Raw genomic sequence first — 22,454 nt, forward strand, 5'->3', positions numbered from 1 at the left:
CGTTCTGATACACGTAACAAACTGATGCTTTGGACAAATTGTTTAATGAGTTTTTAAAAAGAAAAACAACCTTGGTCAAGCGGGTGATAGCTCCTATTTCAGAGTAGAGATCAGTGCTGTCTGGAAACTTCTCCACCACGATGGAGCAGGCATGGTGCAGCAGGGACTGCTTATGAACTGTGTCCTTCACCTCCGGCACTTTCTCCAAGTAATTTAGCTCAAAGCCTTTAGCCTAGAGATGCACGGATACACAGCAACACAGTCAGAATGTGGGACGGAAACAACTGTCTGAAATTAAAAATAAAGAGCCCCGAGTCAAGGAGCAAATTGCAGTGAATTTCCTTTTTGGCACAGTCAGAAAAAGGGGCTCAATGGAGTGTGCCAAGCGTAGATTCATTAGGCTGGTGATTATCAAAAACCACAATCTACTTCAGACCTGGCTGATTGTTCTGCAGCGGAGCTAAAAGAAGCCCGGGCATATCATGAAAGACATAATCCCAATAAGATCTCCCTTGTTCTGCTGCCAGTTTTAAATGGCTTACTGCAAAATATAAATGCAGCCATTATTTACGGGAACTTCTTGTTTTGATATTGATGACTTATGTTTTCCCTGTTGCATTTTTGGCTCTCAAATCCCATTGACATACAGACAAAACCTCCATCGCAAAGTAGAACAACAAAAAAAGTTCACACGCAAGCAACCAAACACACACTGTCAGAAACACACAACCCCCCCTTCATTTAGTTCTTCTCCCAGACAGACAGAGCCAGGTTCAGCAGAGGCCTTGATGAGCGTTTTTACTGTAGAAGGACAGTGTCTGGTGCAGACAGTCAGGCAGCACATTCTTCTACACATAGAGAGTCTACTGTTATCCATTCCAAATAAATATGTGCGGGGGAGTTTGAGAGGGTGGGGGGGAATGGAGGAAGTGAGTAAAAGACAGAGGGAGAGAAAGTGAAAAAACTGGAGCCTCTGAGCCATATATGTCTTGAGGCTTACTCACATTAGTGCCGTTGAGGAAGTTGCCAATGGCCAACAATGTGGTCAAGATGTAGCGGAGTGTCTTGTTTTTCTCTAACTGGTCCATCCCTTCCTTGAGGTCCTGCAGAGGCTCTGCCACTTCCTAAAAGAGCATGGCAATGAAGTCAAGAATGATGTTGTCTACTTTGGCCTGTTCAGGTTTCTGTCAATTGATTCTGCTCTTCTTTACCCCTGATAACAATGTACAATAAACTATATATATATATATATATATATATATATATATATATATATATATATACATAATCACATGTATAAATATGTCTGTTTCCCACTGTTCCCAATCGGTATGCTAAATTAAGCTAAGCAGCTGCTGGCTGTAGCATTATAACTATTGTACAGGCATGACGGTGTACAACTATTCCTTTAACACCTTTAAAAGTAAAAAAAAATAAAAATGTTTGACTGTAATTCCATAAGGTGTGCTCGTGATTGAAATAGACAGGGATGTGTCTGACCTTCTCAATAAGCTCATAGTCCATCTTGAATGCCCACAGCTGCAGGCGAGCAGACAGCTCTGTGATGGAGGAGAGGGTGAGAAGGAACTGCTCAGCACTGCCCAGGGGGATATCAGGGTTGACCAGCTGAGCCTCCTGGATCCTCTGCTTCTCTTCTTCCGTGGGGATCATTGTCAAGATTTTCTAGGAGAGTGAAGAAGAAACCAGAGAAGGCGACGGGAAAGGATCAAGGCTTATATAGAGGATCATTCATCAAGTAAACCTATCAGCAGTTTGTTGTATTTCGGGGAGTTAATCATAGGCGGGGATATGAAAGAAATTGATTCTGACATTTCTCGCTCTGTTTATATATGATGTTCCCAATTTTCCCCCAAAACTTGTATGACATCTGAACTTTCAACCTCATTTTTGTTGTCTGGCTGGAGAGATCTCATGAGAGACAAAAGGTGGAGAGGAATACTCCTTTTTGCTGAGAATGAACTCAAGGTGAAGCTCTGGAAACTACATGTTATATAACCCCAAAGGGATGCAATATTAAACATTATCTGCTGAAAAGCCTGAAAATATGCATGTGGAGCTAATCTTAAATCATAACTGTGATTGATTACATAAGAACCGCCAAAAAGCCAGCCATGAAATCACATGAAATGTCAACACTGGGGGCCATCCCATCTACAAGTCTCTCTTGTTTGTGGAAGTGTATTTTGTTGTGCTGCTGAGTAGATATCATTCATAATTTTTGTATTTTTATTTTGGACCCAGTGAGCTTAAATACTTTATTTGATAGACTATACAGGATGTATCTTTAAAAAAAGCTTACCTCAATGCCTTCCTTGTTCAGTGCGTACTCATCAAAGTTGAGAATAGCGGTCTTAATGGTGCGAGGAGGAGGCAAGACAGTCAAGCCAATGTTTATGGCATTGCTGCGTTTTGAGTCCAGGACTATGATTTCTTGTCGTTTACCATCAACAGATGCTTTCTATAAGAGAAACAAATCATAATTAGATTATGTTGTTTTGTGTAGTGGAATCAGCTCTTACAGGGTTAAAGATGCACAACACAAAATATATCAGCCTTTATCATAAAGTAAAAAAAGATATGACCGAGAGCACCTTGCAGCCTATTCCCCACAATAAAGCTGCTATAGGTCTACAGACTAGCTGCTAGCTGCTATAGGCGTACAGACTGTAAAGCCCTCTTTGGGCTATACTAAATAAATGTAATGTAATTTAATTGGGTATTTCGCCGAAATGATTCATGGACAGGACGTGATTAAACTAAACAGAAGATTTTCTCCTCTCACTCACAAAATGACCCATTCTTATATGATATCGGATAGGAAGAAAACCTGAGCCGTGGGGGAAAAAACCAAGGCAAATTAGGACTGCAAAATAAACCCTTTCAATAGTATACAGTAATACTGAATGGTTCTACTGTAACGGCAGCACAACACTAAGTTACCTTCGTGACAGCCAGCTCCTTGGATTTGGACTCAAACAGCTGCTCTAGCTTGGATGTGTCCAGTTTAACCGGATCCAGCTTGGACCAGAGAGACTCCTTACAGAATTTATGACTCTTACAGTGCCAGTCCACGGGACGCACTTCGTTCCAGAAGAGTCGGATGGTCTTCTTTTTTTTTTGGAAGAGAGGCATCTCTCCTCGACTCAGCTGAGGGGAGGGCGGAGGAATGGGGGCCATGAATGGTGGGGCTGGGGGCATCATTTTACCAAGGATGGGAAGAGGAGGAGGAGGAGGGCACCCAAACAGGGGCGGGGGTGGTGGCAGTGCAGCATTACATGGCAGAGGTGGAGGTGGTGGTATGAGGTCACCCGACCCCAGTACACTGTCCATATCTAAAATGTCCATGTCATCTTCATCCCTCAGGTCCGTGAAGTCCATTTCTCTGATCCTCAGCTCTCTAGGTTTGGCCATCAGCTGATCCCAAATATAGTCAGACTCTTTCTTAGGAGGTAAGGTTGATGGGGCAGCGATGGATGATTTGTCAGTATGCTGCTGCTCTTTTGAGGCCTCGACCTCAGTAGGAGGCGTTAGGCCTTTGACCAAATCTCCAAACTTCTCTGCCACTGCTCGGACACTGCCCTGGTTATCCAGATGTCCCACCTCCATTTTTTTCACATTTTCTTCTCTGGCCTGTCGGTGAGCCTCCAATGTGGAGATCCTGCTGGCCAAGCTAGCTACAGAGGAGTCATTGATCTCTGCATCCTTCTCACATTTACAGTTTTCTTTCTCCGTTTCTGCTACATTCCCTTCATCCTTGCCGGTTGTCGCCTGAGCATAGAGCATGTCCAGCATGAAGCGCTTGCTGTTGAGTATTTTGTTGCACTGGTCGTTCACATCTGCGTCTTTAATGCACTGTGTCCATTGGCCTGTTGATACGGAAAGAATTTTGACATTGACAAAAATATACATAGTTGATTATCAAAGTAGGTGAGTACAATTAGCATCCATCATACCTGCTTCAATGTCATTGGTGAGTTTCTCCTCCCGCTCCTCCCTCTCCAGAGTGCTACTCGTGGAGGAGATGCTGGATGCAGAGCAGTTGTCCTTTTCATTCACTTCCTCGTTCTGTTTCTCCTTCTCACTCAGCAGTACACCGTCTTCGACGTCCCTTTCCGGCTGCTCCTTCTCAAACTCCTCCTCTAACTCCACATTCACCTCCACATCTGGCTCTCCCACTTCTGCTACATCTGCTACCTCTGCCTCCTCTACCTGCCTTTCCACTTCTACATTGTCCACGGGCTGTTTCTGTTCCTCGATCTTCTCCTGCTCTTGCCTCTCTTCCGTCTCCATGCCTGGCTGTTCATCCGATGCTGGCTCTGCCACTACATTCTGGTCGTCCTGAGTCTCGGCAACATCCTCTGTCTCTGCAGGCGACTCTGTCTCAGTCTGCGGCTTGTCTGGTTTGGAGGGAGGTGTGGGGGAAGGTTCTGATTCTGTTAAGTCTGGCGCTGGACTTTTGGTTCTGGTCTGTGGGTCAAGGTTTGGCTCTGAGACGTGTTCTGTTCCTGGAAGAGAAATAAAAACAACGCAGCTAAATTGTTACTTGAAGTACTTAGGTTATGTGTGTTTATATTATCTGATAGTCTTCAGAAACATTCTTTGTTTATAATTAAAACAGACTTAAATTGCTTCCTGACATGTCCTTAATTGCACTGAGTGTACATTTCCAGACTGTAGAAATCATTCACAAAGCAATCATCAAATTCTGAAACCATAGCTCATGCTCACACACACACACACACACACACACACACACACACACACACACACACACACACCTACACACACACACACACACACACACACACACACACACACACACACACAGAAGAAAAACTAGTTCAAACTATTGAAGTATGTTTTACAAAAATAACTTACTGTCCAATAGTATTGAGAGAAACGGCCCGTTTGATTGCAAGCTAGCTTTAAATCACTGAAGCTGCTTAATCAACCTATTTAGATACAACACATACGTTTAGATAAAACATCAACCTATCTATTTTCCTCAAATCTTACTATACCACTTATACATTTTAAAACACATACATAAGTCAAGTAGTTATTTTCAATAATTCCTTTCAGCAGAAGTGCAGCTGAATCTAATTTCTGTGCGATAAATCACTCGTCAATTGTTCATACCAAGCCCAGTGTGTGGGACAGGTGCACTGGCAGCAGCCAGTATAGTCTCTGCCAGCTCTACAAGCCAACATTACAGTATATTAATGCTCATATCACTCTGGTACTAATGATGAATAAATGGTTGGAAAATACCAGTTACCCGATGTCTGGTGTGCAGTGGTGACTGTGTCTTCCTGTGAGATGATGGATGAAGGTGTGACACAGCGGGACACCGAGCGGCCGGCAGGGTTGGGACTCAAACACAGCGTGATCTCTGTCCGTCCTCTTGTTGGCACCCTGGGGCGCTCTCGCTCAAACTCCTCTGCGGCTAGCCTCTCCACAGCCTTGTACCTGTAATAACGGAATGCATCTTTTAGAAGTCTGTACCTTTAGGTTTCGATGCATGCTGATTGGTTGTAAAAGCTGTTTACAAACTGGCCATAGTTGTGATATAATCACATAGAAACATACATGCAAAGAATTGCAAATCATAATTTGACTATATTTTCTTCGGGTGAAAATGTTACTAAAAGTTGTCTTTTAGGGGTGGATAAATATATGAATTCAAACCCCTGAAAATATGACATGCTAGAGATATTAAGGCCACATCAAACAGTGATGAAAACGTCAGTTAAGTTTTAGTGAATAATAGCCATTATGTCAATATTTTAGCTGTGAACACATATGTCATATTTGTCTTGATTCTCAGTATTTATAGAAACATTGAGCTGTAATCCCATTACTCAGGGAGTCAAATGATGATAAATGACTGATCTCCAATCACAGATTCTTTTACAGGGGTAAAAAATGCAACGGAAAAAGAATGAGATATACATTATTATACAACCGGACCACATTCATGCCAAAAGGGCATTACACACTGGTCCTGTTTGGGATGTCTTAATGGGGAGCAAGGAGCTCTAACACCTATAATTTACATCTGTTATTGATGTTACAATAGAAATAGGGATATTTACAAACCTCCTTATCTTTATCTTATTGGCAGCATTATTGTCTGATCCACGTGAACCCATGAACTAAAAGTAAACTCACCTTTCCTCTCTGGCTTGCCTTGCTTCCTCCCTCTTGTCAACATAATCTCGACTGAAATAGAAATACAGAAACAGAGTCAGAATTTAGTGCATGTACTCACAGTCTGTGTAATGTCATATTTCAATTGCTGAACTGAAATTGATATATGGTGAGTGCAAATAAAGCAAACTGAGCATCATAACAAGGTATGACAAGACATCAGAGTAGAACATATGCTTTTGCAGATTCTTCCTGCCATGATTCGGTATTTCTCATAATCATCATAAAGAAAGACAGCCCAGCTTTTATCTGACTCACTGGGGATTTGTGAACATCACTCCAGAGTGAAAACTGTAAGCACCTGTTTCAAAAAAATACCAGCATGTCTTTATTGGCTGTACAGCTCCCTACAAATTAAACAAAAACTACATTCTCTCTGACATGAGGTCATATAGTGTTTTTGTCCGATTCGTTGGGTGAGACTAACTTGAAGCGGTTCCTCTCTTCTCTTTCGATTCTCTGCAGACGCTCTTCTCTTTCCATGCGTCTCCTCTCTCTCTCCGCAGACAGAGACTCCTGATGCTGTCTGTACGATGAAGTAAGCAAGCCTCCTAGAGCAGGTCTAAATGTCAAAGAGAAAACACTGATGTGAGTGATTGGTTTGTATTTTGATTTTGGCATTTTTTTTAAATGGGAGCTTTACATATGATCAACTATGTAGACAAAATGTTCCGCATCAGCTGTGGAAGAGTTGAGATGCCAACCTGTCAACTGGTTTGGACTCTGGTGTGGAGGTTGCTGAGGTTGCTGAAGTCGTGAAGCGATGCATGGGTAATGTCGAAGCCTTGTGCCTGCCAGGGTATGGACTGCCATTGCCACTGATTCTGTTAAAAGAAGGAGAAATAAATGCTTTGTTCTCCCATAAAACATTTTCCACTGAAAGACAGAGAAGAACAATGGAGAACACTTCAAGAATCTGTGATGTGAATTCCAATGTCATACTGCTGGACAGCTGACACTAAGACATGACTGTGTTGAGTGCTCTTAAGCACTTCCCCCTCTTCCTGTGAGGAAAGCATCAAGCTATCAAAGTCTAAAGGTATCTGAAGGTGCATTGCTCATCCACGTCTGTGCATGTAGACACTCTTTCTTAAAATGTCTTTTTACTAGACCTGCTCTTTTCTTTGAGGCCTTGTATTTATTGAAAATGTACTTGTGTTCAACAATAAACCTTTCAGGCAGGTGGAATTATGTGCACATCTCCCTGAGATGAATGTAAACCACAAGGCCTCAGAGCCATCATACATACGGTCCCTGCACACTCTTGTTACTCTTGACCTGTTGACACCTGGCCTTACCTTTCAGCCCAGCAGGGCTTTCTAGCTGTGTAAGATGTAGGAGAGTTGTTTATATCTGTCAGACTGAAGATGGAAGTCAGAAAAAAGAGAGTAACAGTCAGATCAGACACTCCAAAGATCAAATAATGATATGTTAGTCATACAAACAAGACAGTGAGAAAGCAGTGAAAGGTTGGAGGGCTGCAAGACCACACGACAACAGAGCCGATGGGGGCAAGACATTATCTCTGACTGTCTTACCTATTTAGAAGGGACTAAGACTGCCGTAAAATGATAATAAATACAACTATTTTAGAGGCTTTTATTTACTGTCAACTGCATTGAGAAAAGGTCATAATTTATGCTGAGATGGCATTCAGCATACAATGCTAAGGAACTGCTAAGTCATTCCAGCTTTGGTTAACTATCATGTTTCCATTGCTACAGAAACACGAACAGCTAAGAGACAGTGACTCATGTTGGAAACTTGTAATTCCTTAATGCTTTGAATGAATTGTTTAACTTGTCTGTGGTGCAAAGCCACAATGGAAGACAGGTGAGTAGTAAATGTCAGCAAACATAATGCAACTTAAAAAAGAAAGTAATTATGACTTTCCTTTTTCTGGTACAATATGTCTTTGTAGATGGCAGATCATGCAACATAAATCCCATTTGAGGGGTAATAAAGGCAACTATGATCAAGAATTTTGTTTTCAAAGGATGAAGAAGGTAGAGAGGAACTAAGCCACAGCATCTCTTACACAAATAACCTGCTGGGGCGCAATATAGAATAACCTATTTTTAAGAAAGCATTTTTTAGAATGACTACATTTGCTTTTTTCATTTATGGTGCTTGCATGTGTCTTTACTGAGTGTACAGTGAGCTACAAAGAGACACAGACACCAGTAATGGGCATGATGGTGTGTTTCCTCGTTAGGCTTAGGGGTAGGGAAGAGGGGGTGAGGCTGGGGTAGTCTGACAATAACGGTGTGCTGAGCCTGGCACTCCACTCAGAGCAACACGGACGACACAGTCAGGTGGCCGGGGAGGAACCCACCAAGGACTAAAGGTCCTCTTTTTAGGTGCAACGGACACAGGAGACGATATCCTGCTCTTGACGCTGAGATATTCTCTCTGCCCTGGCTGGTCACTGGCTTTAGGGAAGACGTTGCCCATACACTTTAAGTTCAAACACATGTTAGGAGTGTCTGCTACAGCCGGGGCCACACTAGGATGACAAAATACAACAGAATAGGAGTCCAAATGGAAGAAAAACTAGGGAGAAACTGTATGAGGAAAAGGGGAATCACGCTTGGAACCAGTTGGCCTAAAATACCTGTGAATGCCCTGTCTAGAGGACTCAGAGACTGGATGACTTTCATAATCTGCCTCGTCCTCCTCATCCTCCTCCTCCTCCTCCTCCTCTTCCTCCTCCTCCTCCTCCTTCACTCCTTCCTCCTCTTCTTCCTCGTCCTCATCTCTGTGGCGAGAGAAGGGATCAAGGGTAGAAAGGAGGAAAGGGAGGATGTAGGCAGGCAGGCAAGAGAAACGAGAAAATGGACAGAGACAATGAAAACACAGAGCAGAGGAAAGCCCGGGCGACACAACACACAAACATGACAAACACCAAAACCATTAGAAGTAGAACAACAGAGACACACACATTGAAAGGTGTGCAAAAGGGTTAGTAGGTTTTGACAACAGTCGAAAAATTCTTAAAATTTTAGAAACAGATATGCATTTACAGTTACAACAATTTAAGTGTAATTCCTATGGCAGCATTAAATAAATAAATATGGAGAGATACCTTTTTTAAACTAAATTGGTCGTGTATTGAGCGAGAACGCTGCAGATGTCAGCTGCTAAACAGGCTGCAATGTAATTGCTCCGATCAATTCTTCACCATTAGTTTGAATGTCTAACAAAATTATGGAAACCGAAGGAGAAATACAAATACATTCTTTACCTTTTGTTGGATTCTGTCTGTTTGTTATTGTGTCTTGTGAACAGTGGAAATGAGACTGAGCGTTGTACAGGAGAGCTGTCGTCAGAGTTTATTGTGTTGGAGTACACAAAACGGAGCTTAGTGTTTTCAAAATATATTTTTGTCATGGCTGAATATTTAGCTGATTTTGACGAATCAGAATGAAACTTCTCCTTGAGCAAGACTCTGTTAGACACAATACAAACAGGCTGCATCAATCGAAAGGTTAAGAAAACTTGATTTCCATTTTAGTTTCCTGAGCAATTATATTGCAGACTATTTAGCAGCGGCCGTCTGCAGCTGCTAAATACACTGGAAAAAACACTGGACCAGTTTAAAGAAATGTGGGAAAATGTGTTAAATTGGAAACATACCTAAATTACCCTTTAATCAAAACAATCTCCTTGTGATTTTAATTGAGAAATTGAATAACAAGTGTTGGGGATGTGGACGATATGTTGTTTGCTTGAGCAGATACTCTGGGATACATTGTCATTCACAAGTCTGTGGCCACTTTGCTTCTGGATCCGTCTCGGATGTCTGGATTTCATTAACAATATGGAAAATGGTGATCTTCAAAGGCAGCTTGGATTTCCTGTGGTGGACTGGAAGAAGCTAGTCCAGTAAGGCGGTATCATATGACCTGCTGGACTGAATTTAAGTCTACCTGAAGACCTGGGTGCGACCAAGAGTATTATGGGATATGCTCCACGACAAACAATTCCTAGTTCAAAATTCAAGCCTAATTTTTATCTTCACATGTATGGCTTATAACAAAAAGGTGAAATAAAGGGTTGACATGACTTCCAAGAAAAGTCATTGTCTGACTAAGTTTTTCTGGTGCTTTTATAGGGCATAGTCCAAGCTACTGCCAAATTAAACAAGATTGCAATTTTCTTCTTGCCTGAATCACCAGTTATGGTTTCTCTAAGTGTGTGTAGTCAGAAAGGTTTGCTGTATAAAAAACAGATGGCATTGTGTATTATTTTGAGTTAAATGCACTCTCACTGAAGGAAGCATGACTTGAGACAGAGCAGATAGTTCATATCATGTGTGTACTGAAGCTTCCAATGTCCATCTGAGGGAGGGGAATGTCTTGACAGTGGGGAAATTAATTCAAATGTCACTTTGCAGCAACGGTCTCCTCTCTGCCGCTCTTTAAATTACTATATAATAGATTATCTGCTTTGGCTCTGGACAGAATAGACGCATATCTCTCCAAAGCTAAAAATATAATACAACATTGCAGTCAAGCTGTTTCCTGTGAAACAGAGTAAAACTCCATGGATTTGTGATTCCATTTTAGCTGCAGCTATCTCTCAGGGCTTCAAATATACCAGATCAAAACAAGCCCTCCTGGCTGAACTTTAAAAACAAGGATCGGATCAAGTTCACACTAAAATGGAAGCAAGGATTACGTTTCCTTTTCCATTTTTGTGTCCTCCGCCGGCCTCACCTCTCACTGATGTCTTCAACACGTTGGCCACCGAAGGGCAGGAAGCTGCTCGCACGAGAGTGAGCGCTGCTCGGTGACGCCGGGGCAGAAGCGTGGCCTCTGCTATTCTGGAGCGAATGTCTTCGGCTGCGTCTTCTCTCCAGGCCTCGCCTCTCGTTGGTGCCACCGACGCTGGCCCTTCTGCGGTCCTTACGGACGCTGGGAGGCAACTGGGTTTCATCGTCTCCGTCCTCATGTCGGAGAGTCATCTGGATCAAAGGCATCGCGGAGAAACTGAGTAAATAAACTCCAACCTTGGTCCACACTTGATTGCTCGCTGTCGTATGAGCGCGTGAGAAGTCATGTGACCTCAGTCGATTGTGAGACACACATGCCCAAAAAAATACATTAAGGCTAGTGGCAGATAATGTGGTATGTTTTCTGACCTCGTAGATGTTGAACTGTTCTACGAGGTCGAGGTCAGTGCCTTTCCTGCTCAGGTGTCTCTGGGCCATGGCTTCAATGCCCTGCTCCTCGAGACAGTCCACCATGTCGTAGTATGAGTCCTGGTCTGGGAGGCCTGCCAGGGTCTGAAACACAAATGCATTCAATAACAAAAACACAATAAGAGTTCTAACCTGTCTATGCAACATTCTTTATTAATTGTGAAAGAAAAAATGTATTGAAACAATAAAGAAAGATCGCCTGAGAGAATGAAAGGAAGTACAATTTCTTCTAAAGTTGTTTTGTTTCGACCTCGTATTGAAATGTACAAGACAGGTTCTTTATACACATGATACTGTACAATCCATTCCTATTTTTAATTGAATATGTTGTTGCTGCTGCAATAAGGGGAAGCAAAAGGAGTGATAATGAGTCAGATGCTACTGAAGTCCTTTGAAAAGCTCAATCTGACAAAGGGTCTGGCAGATCAGATAAAATGTTGGAAACAATGCAGATACAACAATTGGGTTTGAAAGATAGAGACAAAGAGAGGAGCCAGTTGTGAGTCCGAGATGGTATTCTTTCACTGACCTTATTGATGAGTGTCATTGCATACACCAGCAGCTCTGTATCCACTCCATCCTTCTCATCTAGGATCTCCATGATGTTTGACCACAGTTTGGTTTCTGCAGCAGGAAAAGGCATGCAACACATTTTATATCAAAAGACAAACTATAACTCAGGTTAAAGTAAAGTCGTATTGGTCCATTTGCTGATCTTAGTGCGTAAAAAAAAAACAGTTGCAACCTTGCAGCTCCATCAGAGTTCAGAAATCAAAACAAAAATAGTTTTGTCATCTCACGGCTCCATTCAGAGAAATGCAGCCATAGCATTTTTCCTCTTGAAAAAGTGGCAGTGGAAAAAAACAGAGCAAGGGCGAGTTTATCACCGGAGCAGCCGCGTGCCTCAGACACGAGCGTCAAGTCCATCTCCTTCTCATCAGGAGTCGGAGGATCAGGTTCAGTCGTCTTACGCAACAGCAGAAGTGACAGGATAAGGGAGCTGAGACAGAGGGATACCCGACTCCTGCACGGCTGATGCTCAAGCGCCTGTATGTAACAGTACAATGTGGAGCCTTGAGAGAGGCAGGTAACTGAACCCTGCTGCAGACAGGAGCTACGGTCTTTCTCAATAAGCCTCGTTCCATGCATAGCTCGGGAGCTGCCCAGGACAACTGATCTGACTACTGTGAAACGGTGCTCTGCGGTCAGCTGAGCAGCACTACAGCCCGTACATGATTTGTTTAGAAGAACTGAAGGAGAAATCCATCCGAAATTACATTTTACATCATTTTGTGTTTACATTATTTACATTAATCGTGTAATATTACACTGCTGTTTCGCTTGAGAAGTTGAGGAACAGAGAATTACAACTGATATAATGTGAACGTTATTTTACAGGTATGGAGGTATCTCTTATTAGCTGGAAAAAAAAGCTACTCAGGTAAAACTCATTTGGTTTAATACCTCATGCGATGACTCTGTCAAGCTCTCGATGCCCTGACAGTTTCTTCTTTCTCCCAAATCTCTGCAATGCCTACCTCTTTTGGCATCCACAACGTTCACAGCCTTTATGAGCAGGGCGGTGTTAGACTCGGTGTACTCCACAAACACCAGCAGCAGCTTTAGGGCTGTCTTCACCACAAGACGAAACTACACACAGAGAAAAATACACAGAAATCACAAAGTGACACCAGCCCTTAAATCCAAGCACATAACACACAAACCACTTAATTTCAACTGTAAATGTAATGTTTTTGCTCAAACAAGTGGATCAGCTCAACATGGATGATGTGCCTGTGTACCTACACCTATTACTGGTATCCTATTTAATCAGAGTTAAGGCTAAACATCTGAACAGCTGCCACATCAGCACTACTCTTGGACAAGTGACAGCCCAATGATTATCGTCAAAATTAACACTGACAGTGGAAATTTGCTATATAAAGTTATTGGGAAAAACAAAGGTTTTGATAAAAAAAAAAGAGTTCCCTACTCTGCTGCAAATATGCTGCACATTACAAAACCTAGCCACTAGAGGGCCAAGGGGACCACAATAATAGAGGAAAGTCTGTGAGGACTATGTGATTATTTTAATGATGCCAGTGCACAGATGGGGTTACTGAGTTGATTGTGTAGAGTATATCTACTGTGTTTAATGTTCACAATCCTTACCTTGGATCCAACCAGTGTGTAAAGCCACTGGACTGTTTCATTGTGAGATATGAGGCCGTTCATCCCATCCACATACAGCATTATCTGACCAAGAGCTGGAGAGAGAGAGAGAGAGAGAGAGAGAGAGAGAGAGAGAGAGAGAGAGAGAGAGAGAGAGAGAGAGAGAGAGATAGATAGATGGGGTTTGGTTAATCATCTGCCATTCACATTTGTTCTTCTTTTCCCTAAAAACTGCCCACATTTGTCCTGTTCTGCACCCTAAAGAACTAAGAGAACAGTTCATGTTTGCTCTACATGTTTGGTGTCTGTCATAAACACTTTAACAACGTCTCATCTCGTTGGCCTTAGAGTCCTAGAGACGCCTGAAAAATTCCCCTCTAGCTTTTGTTTTTAGCTAATTGTGAAGCGTTTATTTATATAATGATACCGCTTTTGTACAACTCACAGTGTAATGCAAAAAAATCATAAAAACATGAACATCCAGATGATAAATACCAGGAACTGGGAAAAAAAGCATGTATAAGATGTAAAAAATAGACAGAAAAAAATAAATCTCACAGTGTGCCCTAACATGTTGGTCCGTAAACAGGACCTACACATTGTGTGTGAGCAATAGATTATTAAGAATGTTCTGTGGCTGTCACATATGCACGTACAAACAACCACACAGATACCAATAAAACAGGTTTTGTTAGTATAAAGGGTTAACAATATTCATCTCCTCTTCATGATTAAAGTGATTAGAGCTGCTGTAGAGATAAAAACCAAAACAATTGGTTCAGGACATAAAACAAAAAAAGCGGCACTCGTCCCTCAAGTTAGTGGACGAAAATGGAGGGAAATATTTGAGCGCCTTGAGTGCCTCACTGGATGCTGACATGACTTCCATCTGTAACCGGATACATAAATAAGAACATAATAAGAGCCAAGGGATCTCTATGGGGGGCAGTACAAGTGTAGGGCATCTGTTAGAGACGGAAATGGGGGGAGGGAGACAAACACTGCTGGAAAGAAGTGGAACAGACAAAAGCTTCTTTTAAATATGTAGCTTTCTTTTAAATGTTTTTTTTTTATTTATTTTTTTACAGCATCTCAGTGGCCATCCACAGGGAGTTAATGCATTCACATAGAAGACCACAGCAACAGGATGAGCTCAGCTTGAACCCACTGCAACTTCAGGTGATACATTAGCTGACATGTGGAAAAAAAATGATTAGTTGTATAAACACGTGAAGACATTGAAAGTGGAACATTTTTGGAAGGCCTGGTTGACTATTTCTTGGCAGAAGCTGAATAGCTTTGAGGGTAATACCGAAGAGAATTTGGGGGAAAAAGTCATGAAATTCCTGTCTTTTTCTAATGTGACAAAAGGTGATGAGCGTGCGCTGACCAAGTACAGAAATGTGTGAGTATCTGGAGACTCCTTCATGGGCTGCAAAGCTGACACACCAGGTGTTTGAACTGTTAAAAATACCATGACAAACTGTCAGAGTTCGATCTTTGACCAACAACTAGATAAAATACTTAAACAGACTTATTGAGGGCTCTTAAACAGAATACCATGTAATCTCCTCTCGCCATGTTTCCTCAGACATGTTATGTTGAGATTCTGTCATATTATTTTCCTCTCCTCTTCTCTAGGGGGGCATGAAAATCATGAATATGCTGTAGATAAGCCAAAATTCCCAGGTGCAGCTGCTGTGTGTGCATGGTGTGTGAGAGTGTGTGGGTGGACGCATGAGTGCATGAGCATGTGTGTGTGTGTGTGTGTGTGTGTGTGTGTGTGCATGCTGACGGGCCACCGCTGCAGCAGCAGGGGCAGTTCATCTTTTATCAATCAGGGTTAATTACTCACAACATGTCAGGCCAGAGCATTCCTCACAGTCCTCTCCCGCCGCGTGTCACAGCAGTCAGCGGCTCGGACAACATGGCGAACCAAAAGCGGACCACATCAGAGTGTGTTTATGAAAACATGATTAACCTCCTCAGTCAGCACGGGCCAGAGTGTCACCCTCTCCTGTGACTTCCCCCTCTTTGTATGAGATCACTGCTGACAGACGAGTGACAGCAGTACTGACATGACCTACAGCTGGTCTATTGAGTCCAGAATGGATTCCTATGGTTAAAAAAAAAGATCGAACTAGCATGTAAGAAGTGGCTACACTAACTATCAACAGTAACTCTTTATACACAGATGCAAACGGCTGTGAGTTTTGCTGAATGAGTAATGAACTACTTTTTCAAATTGGTAGCCGATGTCTGACCTGCAATATCATCACTACGCTGACTTTTATCTCTGGTGTGCACCTGTGTACAGTATCTGGTGAGGTTTTGAGGAATGTCCCGTTGAAAACACGGGTGAGAAAAGATAAGTGGCCTTAATGAGGCTTTTTAAAGTGTCATTACGCAACATGAACGTTCAGCTGCTGACAGATGAGACGTAACTGATTGTTCCCAAAAGTCAACCACAAAATCAAATGACTTTTAGACCATTCTGACATGTTATCATAAGACGTTATTTAAAGATATCTCAGAAAGGTTTTGGGCTTTTTTTCTTCTTTTTTTTTACTTGCATGTAGCCAAGTAAAATAATAAGTGAATATCTATATCATATGTTCATCTAATTTAGTGAACAGTTGAGAAACGTTCAAACACGCCAGAAAGCACAAATCTATTAACTTTTCTCTCAGATTCATTAAAACTGCAGCTTTTTGGAATTATTCAATGCCAGCTGCCATTTATGTACAACTTTGAGTTACAGAAACCACATGGACTGCAGTTACTTTGTGAAACGTTAGGTAAAACGAGACTATAACTGTTAAAAAAAAAAGGTACCTTTCATTATGGGAAACTGCAAACTTAAGGGTCAGGTCAGAAACAGTTTAAAGGAAACATCTAATTACTTTTAAAGCAATCGCCTTTTGTGAACTTCAAATGGAACATATTTCCACACACTTGTGAGTAAATTAGTCGTGAAACTGCTCCGGAAAATGGAAAGTTACCTGTGTGTTGCAGTTTAGGCTTTGAAAGTAAGATCAAATCATTCTACTATGATGTACTTTCCCAGCCTTGTACCTTTCTGAATGAGTGTGGGTCCAGAACATAACATTTGTTTGTTTGTCATCAATAACATTGGAAAAAGGTTAATAAGAAGAGCATGTGAGTGTTGAATCTGTACAGGACAGCCTCAACTTCAACTGGTCCGGGGCCAAAAATGTGGGCCTCCATTCGAGTAATCATGAGCAGCTCTATAATAACTCACACAAAGTGCAACAATAACATCGCTAAGTCCCTTTGCATGTATGTCACGTAATGAGATGCTGGCAGACAACGAGCTCCCTTCAAAGCTCAGTGATTAGAATATAAATGCGAGCCATTATGGGAAAGGATAGCCGAGGAAGAAAGATTTAGCTAAAAAGAAACTTGGAAGTGTTCAATGAGCAGCCTCGCCCTCTCACACTTCATTTATTTTAATACTTTAACTTATATGAGTAAAGAGAGCCCTTTAATGATATGGAGCTGCAGAAGGGAAGCACAGACACACTGCGTTGAAGAGACAGTCCTTGTTCCTGTGTCTGAACCAGAACTCTGAGAGGACTAAAAACTAATGCAACTGAGGTCTGGTGGAAGAGTTTCTTCAGGGCCTCTCCCTCTCATAAACCACAGCAATTATCTTCCACAGCCCCAGGAATGTGCAGGAAGGGCTGCTCCCTGACCACTGCCGAGGTGAGAAGCACTCTGAGGTCTGGGTGGCAGCGCCAACATGAGCCAGCTGACTTGGGAAAAAAGAAAAGAAAAGACACTTATCTATGAAGTTGCAAGAAATCAACTCAACAGCTTCCCCTCTGTAGAACTGTTCACCCCCTCTCCACTCACCACTCTGCCCTTTGGTTTGATTTACATTTTGGAATTCATCAAAACTGGGTCAGCCAAACGGTCTGTCAGCGTGCAACATTTATTTTACAAGGACTTTGGGAAAGGGACCAAATCTCCATCCAATTCAGTGAAACTTAGAGCCTCTTATCTTATTATGCTCATTAGCAGGGAGCTGCGCTCTAAAGCGTGTCTCCCTGTGCCCATCTGAGCTAATTGTGGTTTGGAAAATATAACTTTTAATGTTATATTGTTCCATTGTGGCACCATATTTACAGTCAATTATTTTTAATTTCAAGAGGAACACACGAAGAGACACGCAGACACTTCACTGGTAGTCAAAATTGACTGAGCAAGTCATGGAAACTACAGATAAGTCATTAAAAAAATTGTTAATATAAGAAAGCGAAAATCGGACAGATTTTCTTTATACTGACATTTAACATGACTGCATTGTTGCCTCGAGCTAGTTCCTCATTCAGAGCCTGTCTACCATAAAAAGACAAGTTAATAATCATGACAATTATTAACTGAATAAAAGATGTTCATAGTACGTTCCAATTGTTTTTCAGCTAATGACCCAGACCATTAGAGCCAGACAAACTGCCTCTGCCAGACCAATTCAGAGCTGACTGCCAGACTTACATTGAGCTCCATACAGTAAAACAACAGGGGGATGTTTCCATTTTCAGTCCTGAATATATGTCTGCCAGTATTTGACACAATTTACTGTGGGCCTAAGCCAAAACAAATTCCCTACAGACAAACAAACAAACCTCATGGAACAATAGCATGGCGTAAGGCAGCGGAGCCTTTCCAGTATTTGGTTGAGCAAGCTCGGCACGAACCGCAGTGCTGAGCATGGCACAGCGAGCCGAGTAGACTACAACACTGTAAGGAAAATAAAAAGGCTAATACATGTGATATCTCTCCATTTCCTCTGCATTCAAAATAGTATAAAGCTGATAGATTTCAGTTCATACAGTACTGCATTTCAGAAAATCCGGTTAGGACAATGAACAACTGGAGAGCCCAAGAGATGAGTTTTGTGGGGCAGACTTTGGAGAAAAGCTACTGCATGACATCCACCCACTTGTAGAGTGATCTGAAAGATGAGCTGCGGTACATTCTTACAACTCTTGAGAGAGTTGTGATGTGATTCGCCCTGGTTCTGGCCAGCCACATGCTGAATTCAGTCCCAAAAAACAGTCAGCTCAAAGGAATCAGCCGTAAAACCCACTCTAGTGCTGGCGTTCAGTCTATCTGCCTGTGTGCTACTTTACTGCAAAAGATTTATTTATTTTCCAAATTACAGTTTATGTATCTTAGACGGCTAGGTCAAAGATGATAAAATAAGAGCTTTAGAAATGAACCGAATCAAACATCCGTATAATATAATTGGCTTGTGTACGTACTTATGTTACAGTAAAACATGCTGCAGCGCAGCGCTGTGATTCCGCTGCCAGGGGGTTCGTAACGCTGAAAACTTCTACAGATGAAGGGAGGAGAACAAGGGGAAGGCAGAATATAGGTCAGGCAGGTGGGGTTGAATTGGGTTCAGATGCAAGTTGGCTGCTCAAGTGAGGGGGATTTAAAGGGGGCTGTGGGGGTCTGCAGGAAGAGGGCACGGTGGGACTAAGCCTAACCAAAAACATGACAACAGCATACGTGTTGTTTTCTATAGAGAGCGGCTGTGCTGGAAAACGAAGACAACGTGTTGCCAGTGGAGCAAAGACAGGCGGAAACCATGTGAAGCCCTCAGTTCCTAAATGTCCTCTGACCAAATTAAGTTATTTCTGTAATCCCAAAAGAGAGACATCTCAGACAGGTAAAATGCTAAATTATAGATGAAAATATAATTAATTTTCTCTTTGAAAGTCATGATTTCTGGGAAATTCTTTTCTCGAGTTGGTTTGGTTTAGTGGTTAAAAGTGTGCTTTTATGATGACGTAAATGAATCAAAAACAAACAAGCCACTGTCTCCCTGTCAGGTGACCTTTAGATCATAACCTTCACATTGCAACACAAGCGTGGATGAATGAACCTTTAAATGTAAGCACAAGAGCGTTATCACGGATGAGTGAGTGTAGGTGAGTGTTTTTCAGATTGAAATGTGGCTGCAAGGCGTTGCAGCCAATGGGAGTTGCAGGAGATCGGGTATAAAACATGCATGTGTTCCCATGGGATCGTATTACCAACCAGGAGTTCGAGTTTCGATTGGTATGACAAGGGCATTCCTGGAGAGCTCCTTCTCGCTCCAAACACAGGGCATGAACGTATATGTGTGTCAGCGGTTCCTGTGTTTTCCGTCTCAAATGTCCTTTTATCCTAGATCCCTGAAACAAGGAAAGGATTACACCTATAATGACCGGCATATACGCTGATACGTTTGCACGAAGCCTCTCAACCCAGCCCAGACAGAATGGAAATGTTTATCCTGACAACGGGCCATAGGGAAGGTCTCCCCCCGTCTAGAACAGACGAGCTATAACACAGCCAGACAACACAACACACACTGTTTCCAACAAGAGCTTCCAACATCACCGTTAGCCCAACTATGCCTGGATTTCCACTTAATGCTCAGCGAAATGGTCAAACCAGCGACGGGAGAATTCAGTTACGCTGTTAAATATTTAAAGAAATTGGGTCAGAGTGCAATAAAAAAGCAATGATACCAATTCTAAATCAAGAGAAATACAATGTCACTCAAGTATGAAATGGTACATTGGATTTTTTTTTTTATGGAAATATCTGAGTAGTAGAGACATTAGCTCCATGACATCACTTCTATCTGCACAGATGTTCTCTCTGCCACATGTAACATGTAATTCCACCACACGGAGACACACTATAGAGAAAAACAACAATTTAAACAAAAGGGTCTTGTTGTTCAGGTGCACTTGTAAAAGTGTGTGACACTAAAAGCTGGACTCTGTGTTTGGAGCAGTGTTCCAGGTCCCAGACAGTTTAAGAGGCAATGAAATACTTGACTAGAGCACATCTCCCTTCCCCACCAAGGCCCTCTGAGCAGCTCCCTCTGGAAACAAGGAAGTCAAGGAGCTGTAACTTATGGCATCATAACTGTCATGTCATCAAAAACAGAGGATCTGAAAATAGTAGCAGGTGAGAGGGAGATACGCAGATAGAAAGACAAAATGAAATATGGGCATGATATATTTGATACGCCCATTTCTGTGGATGCTATAAATTCACCAATATAACATATAGCGTGTAACCCTATGTACAGTATATACAATTTGACAGCATGTACGGCCCTCTGGGTAATTTATGTAATGTTTAAGAATGTATTTTTCCAATTTTGTTTCCAAGATTGCTTTGAAAGGTGTAAAAAAAACTAATTTGCAACAGATTAAAAACTTACGCTTAACTTTCAACTTGGTTCCATTGAGACTTAGCTGGTGTTTTGTAAACAACAGTGTGCAGACAGAAATGGCATGGCCTTGAGGGAGTGCAAACAGAGAAAGCGTTGCTAAAAACATGGCTTACCGTGATGAATGTCAACAGTGAACATTTCAAAGCAGGGAATAATTGCTTCAAGTTGACCGTAATTGGTTTATTCTGTAATCTGCCCTCTCTCTGCTTCTCCATTTTACAGATACCAATTAAACAAAGCTGTTACTTTTGTTACAGCTCTTTCTGTAAATGCTATAAGTGGAACAATGATCCAGGAAAAACCTTGTTATTTGTTCTTCCACCGCGTCTCCCTGTTTTGCTCATGGTAATAAGTACCATAGGGACCTTTTTCTTACCACAGTGAACATGTTTGAGTTCAGAGCAGAAACTTCTTTGACCTTTTGCACAATCTGCTTTCATTTTAGGGCAGTTGGAGTACTTATTGTGCTGTCAACACTTATGTGTTATGTGTGACAACATATGTATTTATTTATTTTCTGCTGGCATGGCTGTAAAGACATTTTTCTTTATTTGTTTTTTATATTTTGACTTTGATGAAAGGTAGCATACGTTTTGAAAAAAAAGATGAAGGGGCAACTTAAAATGTATACATAAATGGTAATAGAGAGAAAAATAAATATCACTTTACAACCTCATGAGATCTCTGCCGTTTGAAAGGCAACATTCAATTCAAACTTAAAACGAAAATCAAAAAGATGTATGACTTCAAAAACTATTTTAAAAAGATTATAAATGGACATCAATGTTCTGTGTTGAATTGAACCTCAAATGCTTATTTCAAAATGAAGAATATCCTTAATGAGCCCTTCATTACCTTTTTGGCTCTGGCATGTTTGCAGCACTTCACGGTGACTGAGTGTAAGGCATACAGGAGGACCAGATGGCTTAGGCACCTCTGAAACTGTGACCTCACACCCTTTCCCACTGATGGGGTGATAAAGGCATACAGGCTTTCCCCTGGGCCAAAAATGCACCCCTCCAAGGAGCTAAGTCCAGCCCTGGAAGCCCTTCGAGCCAGGTGTGAGGGGCCCTCTACGGGGCCCTCACACCCAGAAAATACCCACATCACTGATGGAGCACTGACTGGCCACAGACACCTCCAGGGCTTTGAGAAGAAGGAATGAAAAAGTGAGTAAAATGAAAGACGTGAGATGGTGTGGATTGCTGGGAGGAACCACCATTTACAATGACGGCAATGTTCCAATGTTTAGAGCACACCAGACTCATTCATTTGTTTTACTGGCCTCAACTTGAAAGACATTATAATAAAAACAAAAGAATGTAAGGAGTGATCAATGTTTGCTACCAAATAAATTACTTTTTTTGCTTCTCTGTCTCTCTCTGCATGTGTTAAAATGTCATGCATTTAATATATTTGCCTCCTGGGAATCTTTATGATATCGCTGCTCTTGGAAGTTATCAACAGTAAAGCAGCCAGATCTACAGTATATACATTTTGGACATGTGCATATCCAGCACATGCTCGACTCACGAGGGAGCGTGATCTGCTTTTCCACATTTCCTCATCTGGTCAGGAGAA

At 41.8% G+C, this 22,454-nt stretch overlaps 1 protein-coding gene across 1 annotated transcript in view; it reads right to left on the reverse strand.

The window, feature by feature from the left end:
* fhod3b (formin homology 2 domain containing 3b) overlaps nt 1–22,454 on the reverse strand; it is a gene marked incomplete at both ends in the record, with an annotated part of 74,461 nt that overhangs the window by 4,262 nt on the left and 47,745 nt on the right. The window contains 16 exons of the mRNA XM_079226891.1: nt 71–232; nt 1,005–1,124; nt 1,501–1,683; nt 2,321–2,479; nt 2,962–3,887; nt 3,975–4,526; nt 5,300–5,490; nt 6,193–6,243; nt 6,659–6,793; nt 6,936–7,055; nt 7,530–7,592; nt 10,950–11,197; nt 11,375–11,518; nt 11,964–12,058; nt 12,973–13,084; nt 13,607–13,701. Of these exons, the coding sequence (XP_079083017.1) occupies nt 71–232; nt 1,005–1,124; nt 1,501–1,683; nt 2,321–2,479; nt 2,962–3,887; nt 3,975–4,526; nt 5,300–5,490; nt 6,193–6,243; nt 6,659–6,793; nt 6,936–7,055; nt 7,530–7,592; nt 10,950–11,197; nt 11,375–11,518; nt 11,964–12,058; nt 12,973–13,084; nt 13,607–13,701 (3,356 nt within the window). The remainder of the gene's footprint in view (nt 1–70; nt 233–1,004; nt 1,125–1,500; nt 1,684–2,320; nt 2,480–2,961; nt 3,888–3,974; nt 4,527–5,299; nt 5,491–6,192; nt 6,244–6,658; nt 6,794–6,935; nt 7,056–7,529; nt 7,593–10,949; nt 11,198–11,374; nt 11,519–11,963; nt 12,059–12,972; nt 13,085–13,606; nt 13,702–22,454) is intronic.

This window comes from Taurulus bubalis (genome assembly GCF_910589615.1).
Source record: "Taurulus bubalis genome assembly, chromosome: 12".
NCBI lineage: Eukaryota > Metazoa > Chordata > Actinopteri > Perciformes > Cottidae > Taurulus > Taurulus bubalis.